At 35.9% G+C, this 5,314-nt stretch overlaps 1 protein-coding gene across 1 annotated transcript in view; it reads right to left on the bottom strand.

The window, feature by feature from the left end:
* Positions 1–896: 896 nt before the first annotated feature.
* LOC104625710 (polyphosphoinositide phosphatase-like) overlaps positions 897–5,314 on the bottom strand; it is a gene marked incomplete at its 3' end in the record, with an annotated part of 20,326 nt that continues 15,908 nt past the window's right edge. The window contains exons 8-11 of the mRNA XM_010293409.1: positions 3,883–4,011; positions 2,226–2,326; positions 1,628–1,790; positions 897–994 (exon numbers count right to left, since the gene is read on the bottom strand). Coding sequence (XP_010291711.1) covers positions 897–994; positions 1,628–1,790; positions 2,226–2,326; positions 3,883–4,011 — 491 coding nt within the window. The remainder of the gene's footprint in view (positions 995–1,627; positions 1,791–2,225; positions 2,327–3,882; positions 4,012–5,314) is intronic.

Raw genomic sequence — 5,314 nt, 5'->3', positions numbered from 1 at the left:
CTTTTGTATTTCCCCCCCCTTTTTTTTTATACTAGGAATGAATCCTATGTGCACATAAAAGATCCTTTTTTCTACTGAATACAGTCCTACAACTTAAGTTAAATGATTTTTTTTAAAGACTGAAAAGAAATAAGATATGATCCAAGCAAAACAAATAAATATATTAAACTCAAATGTGGAAACAGACATCACCACAGAAAATGACTGGATCAGAACAGGAAAACAAACAAACAAAACAACAAAAAAAACCCCAGCACAAGTACAAGTTTTAATAACCAAAATTACAGTGCCACTCAGAATACAGGCTTTGTACCACAGCCTCTCACACAGCATTTAACTGAAATACTGCAGCAATCATGAAGCTCCCCCCATTAGTCCATCCCTGCTGCCACTGGCACTGCCCATTAGCTAGCATCAGATGCTTCAGATTTCTCTCCTGCTCATACTTCCATGACTCTACCAGACGGAGCAAACAACAAAAGATAAGCCTTTATCATAGTATTTCAAAATAACTCAGTCATCTGTGTCAAGAAGCCTACAAATCTCACTTTGCAAAGTACCATACTATTTTAGCATTTTTCAGTGCTGCATTAAATTTAGTGGTAAATTTATTTGGACTTACATCTAAAGGGTAATAGAAAAAACCTGGAAACTGTAACAGAGAGAGTTTACTAGAAGAAGTCTATAAACATGGGAAACTTCTTTTTTTGAAGGGATGTAGTGGAAGCAGTTAGAGAGTTATGTAGTAATCCATCTAGGATGAGATTTATGAGGAAAATATGCCATATATAACCTAGTATTAGTTTAGAGCACAACCAAATTACACAGAAACTGTACAGAAATAAGCATCATATTAAAAATTAGAAAACATATAGAACAAATTCAAAACATTGTACCTTCACAAGATTCAAAATAATAATGGGAGAGCCAAATCTCTGAAGCATTTGGTCAAAGTGAAGAGCAGCAACGTGTGCAAAAGGATCTGCTTGGTCCACTGCAATAAATACGTGTATTCAGGACAATGTTAAGCAAGCTGTAGCCATTCCCTTAGAAGTACTCTTCACAAAATACATGCTAATTCTCTAATAATAATGATACGATTACATACTCTCCCTCTTCATGCAAAAGCAGTTTAAAAAAAATCTTCCCTTCTCCAAATTGGAAGTGACTTCTTAACCAAAACTTTCATGAGATGTTTACAATGAGCAAATATTCGGGGTCCCATTAAACTTAGCCCAGATGCTTTCCACCATTTTCAACAGGTTCAAAATTGTATCCACGACACTAAGCCAAATGTAGCTAAATTTGTATACAAAATAATAAGCACAAAGAAAATTAACACCTTGAAACAGAAGGTTTTTGTATTCCATTTCTGAATGTGAAGACCAAGATGGAGATTTTTTTCTATTAAATTTCATCAAATGCAGCTTTTTATATTGTTGAATGTTTGTATGTCATGATGTTTATTATAAAGAACATTGTTTTACCTTAAATTAAAGCTTCACAAAGAACAAATGCATAGACAATTTGTTCATTTTTGCAAATTTAGGTTTCACTTACTCTCTCAGGTGTTCCTTTAGGACACAGCACTAACCACAAACTATCACAAAGAATAATTTGTACATACATGTTATGGGTGGCTTAGGCATCATAGTTGAAATATCTTGAGACCAGTACAGAGGGACTGATCCTCGAACCTGAACATAAGAAGAATAACTCCCCGCAGAAAATGACATAACTGACGCATCATAAAGTATTTGCTCAGTTTCCACTTCATTAGCAACATCGCCCTAAACCAAACAGAAATACACCTATGATGTAGACATGACACTTCAGAGCTGCATGCATTACAGAGAACTGATCACTAAACCACAAGACACCAAATCATGATAGCAAGACCACCACTGAAGGTTAAACTCTCATTTGTCCCTAAATGTACATTATCAAATTTTTTTTTTCCTCTATTTGGGAAATAACATATCTCTAAGTGTAAAAAAAAACCCAAAACACAACAAAACTTAAAATAATAAGTCTTAACTGGCAGAACAGATTTATTATCTGAATTAAAAATTTAATGATAGCTGTGATAACATTACCCAGTAGCATAGTTTAAACCAAAGCCCTAACAACCCTCCAGAACATTTCAGTACTCCAGTCAGTCAACTTCAAGCTTTCATATCGTTGAGGGGGTAGAGGGGAACCCCTAAAAATCACATTTAATTTACCTCACAGTTTGCTCCTCGTTTCAGAAAGCGTGTGCCAGCAAATTTGCTTGATCTTCTGGCTATCAGAGTGACATATATAGGGCGACCGTATATTAACAGTTCTTGAAAGAGAAGTTAAGGTTTACATGCCACATGCAATTTTTCATTCACTTCATGCAAGCAAAAATAAATTCTAAAAAAGGTGTATGAAAGTGAAACATCTAATTTACTAAAATATCCTTAACAGACATGAGTATCAATTCCAAATTTCTTTTGCAGTTGGGAGAGAGCATTGCCTTTTTCAACAGTCGTTTTGAAGAACTCTGAAAAGGGAATCTACATTATAATACATCAACCACTTTTCACAACATACGGAAGAGAAGAATTTCTATTTTATGAAGCGACAATATAGGTGAAGCAGGTACAAGATTCACCTTGGGCCGCAAATACTTCTTTTGTGAATAGTGGGATTAAAGCCTGGGAGCTTCTATTTTCAGATCAGGTATATTAGTCAGCCTTTAATTATTTGTCTGGAAAAGTAGATAAATTTGCAGCTACTTAAGTAACACCAACTGAAAGCCAGAGGCAAACAGCTACGGCTGCAGCGGTAGCTTCCTTTTAAGTTTCTTATTTTTTATTAAAAACAAAAAAGATAGAATCAGATGTCTAGTGTGACTATCACTGCTGCTTTAGGAGAAGGGAGGCACAAGAAAGAGGAAAGAAGACATTTGCTCATCAAAAACCTGGTGCAAAAACTATTGTCACTCACAAAGCAGCTGCAGCAGTAATGCTGGTGGACCGATCCACAGCTACCACTTTGCTTGAGTAAGACCCCAGATGAAATAGTGGTATATGAAAACAGATCTAGTTTTCTGTTTGGGGACTGAGCCAATGACCAGCAGCCTTACAATCATGAAAAAACAAAATTAAATTTTGTGAAGACACCACTAACTGTAACTTCAAAATTGTATTTGCTTCCCCAGATAGCTTATTGACAGGCTTTTGAACTAACATGATGCTGTTGATGATTAAAATGCAGTGTCTTTGTAATATACTAAATTCTTATCAACTAAGATGTTGAGATGGCATTTCTTTGGAGTGTGATATGGATTTGGGCTTTTTCTCCCCTACTACAACGTACATAGACCCATTTACCCATTTAAAATAATATATAGTCAGGAAAAAAGACTTTCTGATGTTCTAATGTTTATGTAACTCTCTTCACACAGCAGACATGAACTTCTATCATCATCTTCAACAGAAAAAGAATTTCTGCAAATCTCAGTTACTAAAAAAATGTTTTAAAGGAGATTAGTAAGAGAACATTTCTGTGTCAGCAATTCAGTTCTGTTTAGCTTTTTTCCCCTTCCTCAAATATGAGTGAAAAATATAGCTCAGACTTAAAATCCTCTCAAATTCTGTATTACTAAAAACCCCATGCTTACAAACACTGCCTCACTGAGAATGCAAGCCTACCTGTGTCAGGACCCTGTAATAAGAACATAACCGTGTTTGCTGTTTAGCCATAAAACCTAGAAAAGTAATTAAAATAAAAGCCAACAAGTAATTATAAAATTGAAAAGTATTTACATGACAAAGAAATAATTCAACGTATTTCACACCTGCAAACTGTCTGAAAATTGTTAAACCAACATTCATTACAAGAGTAAAAGGATACTTGATTGCCCACAAAATCCATGAATAATATACAGCAGCCAGTCACGATGAATAGTATTTTTTACTGCATCTAGAAGCTTGCCATTCCACACATACTTTTCATAAGGCTTACTGCAAATCCCAAATACACCTATGAAGTTGATACAAGGAAAACGCATTAGCAGTTAAGAAACTAGCTTACCTGCATTGGACTGTTTGAAAATCCAGGTCATTGGACCTTTATTTTGATTTTCCCTTGACTGCAACTCAGCATATCATTTACTTGCATCCTCAAAGTTTACCAAACACAGATAACTTCAGGAGCATGCTAAAGTTCAGCAATTTATTTCCAATTTTTCTATGGTTGCCAATCACTGTACTATTTGAGTGCCTTCATGCAGAAGTTTCTGATACTTCCAGTACTGAAAAGAGATCTCTGTATAGCAGCAACAGAGGATTTGATAATAAGGGAAATAACTGGAATTCACAACTTGATTTAAGGCAAAAATACTCTCATAGGAGGACTTTATAAGCTTTTCAATTCTGGGTCACCTCTGGAATTACCTGTTAGGCTCTGGAAGATGATGCCTGGCCCCCTTTACAAAAAGCATGTCAATCCCCTTTATATATAATTTAGCCTGGTTTTCCCAATTTGCATTGACACCAAGAAATGCAGCTATTGTAGATCTGCAAATTAAAATTCAATTTCTCATACATCTGGAACCTGAGTCTTTCTGTTTCAAAAATCAGGATGAAGATGACAACTGGCACTAAAAGGTGGTGAAGGGAACTGAATGAGTCTAAATCTTAAAGAGAAGGAACAGGACAAGAATTCTACTAGCTACATTTTTTTTGTCTAGTTTTTTCAAATGAAGCTTCTGGCAGGATGAGTTATATCGTAGGAGTATGTATGTCAATTACAGCAGCCAAATGTTTTGCTCGGAGAAAAAGATGAGTTCTCCCAATAGACTGAAGGTGGAAATGCAGCTGTTGAACAAACTGTTGCTACCTAGTCACCCAACTTACCACAAGCCTTGGGAAAATGATGTAACCATTTTGGTGAAGGAGCGTACACAAACAATTGGTCAGCTCTTTCCCACTTCTAGTAGATTACTTTGGTGACAATTTGTTCTTGAATGTCAAGTGGCTATTTCTTACACATAGCCTATCATATGAACAGACATGTTGCTGCTATCTACTGGAAATGGAGTTGTGTGTGCCATCAGCATGCTGCTGATGGGGTCAAGGTTATGGCATCTTTATCTCCCAGTGTTTTCACAATGACATGGAGAAGACAATGCCACTGTATGGATTCCTGAGGGATCTTGCAGGTAAGAGCCTTTGCAGAGGAAGAGTTATTGCTCCCTCCACTCCTTATGGTCATTTCTGCCATTGTAGTATTTGACAACCAATTTCTTATATCCTGATATATATGATCATGTTACTGATATCTT

Source organism: Phaethon lepturus, unplaced genomic scaffold (assembly GCF_000687285.1).
Source record: "Phaethon lepturus isolate BGI_N335 unplaced genomic scaffold, ASM68728v1 scaffold7478, whole genome shotgun sequence".
Classification (NCBI taxonomy): Eukaryota; Metazoa; Chordata; class Aves; order Phaethontiformes; family Phaethontidae; genus Phaethon; species Phaethon lepturus.
The sequence above is the reverse complement of the archived record's forward strand: the minus strand, read 5'-3'. Positions and strand labels throughout refer to the sequence as shown.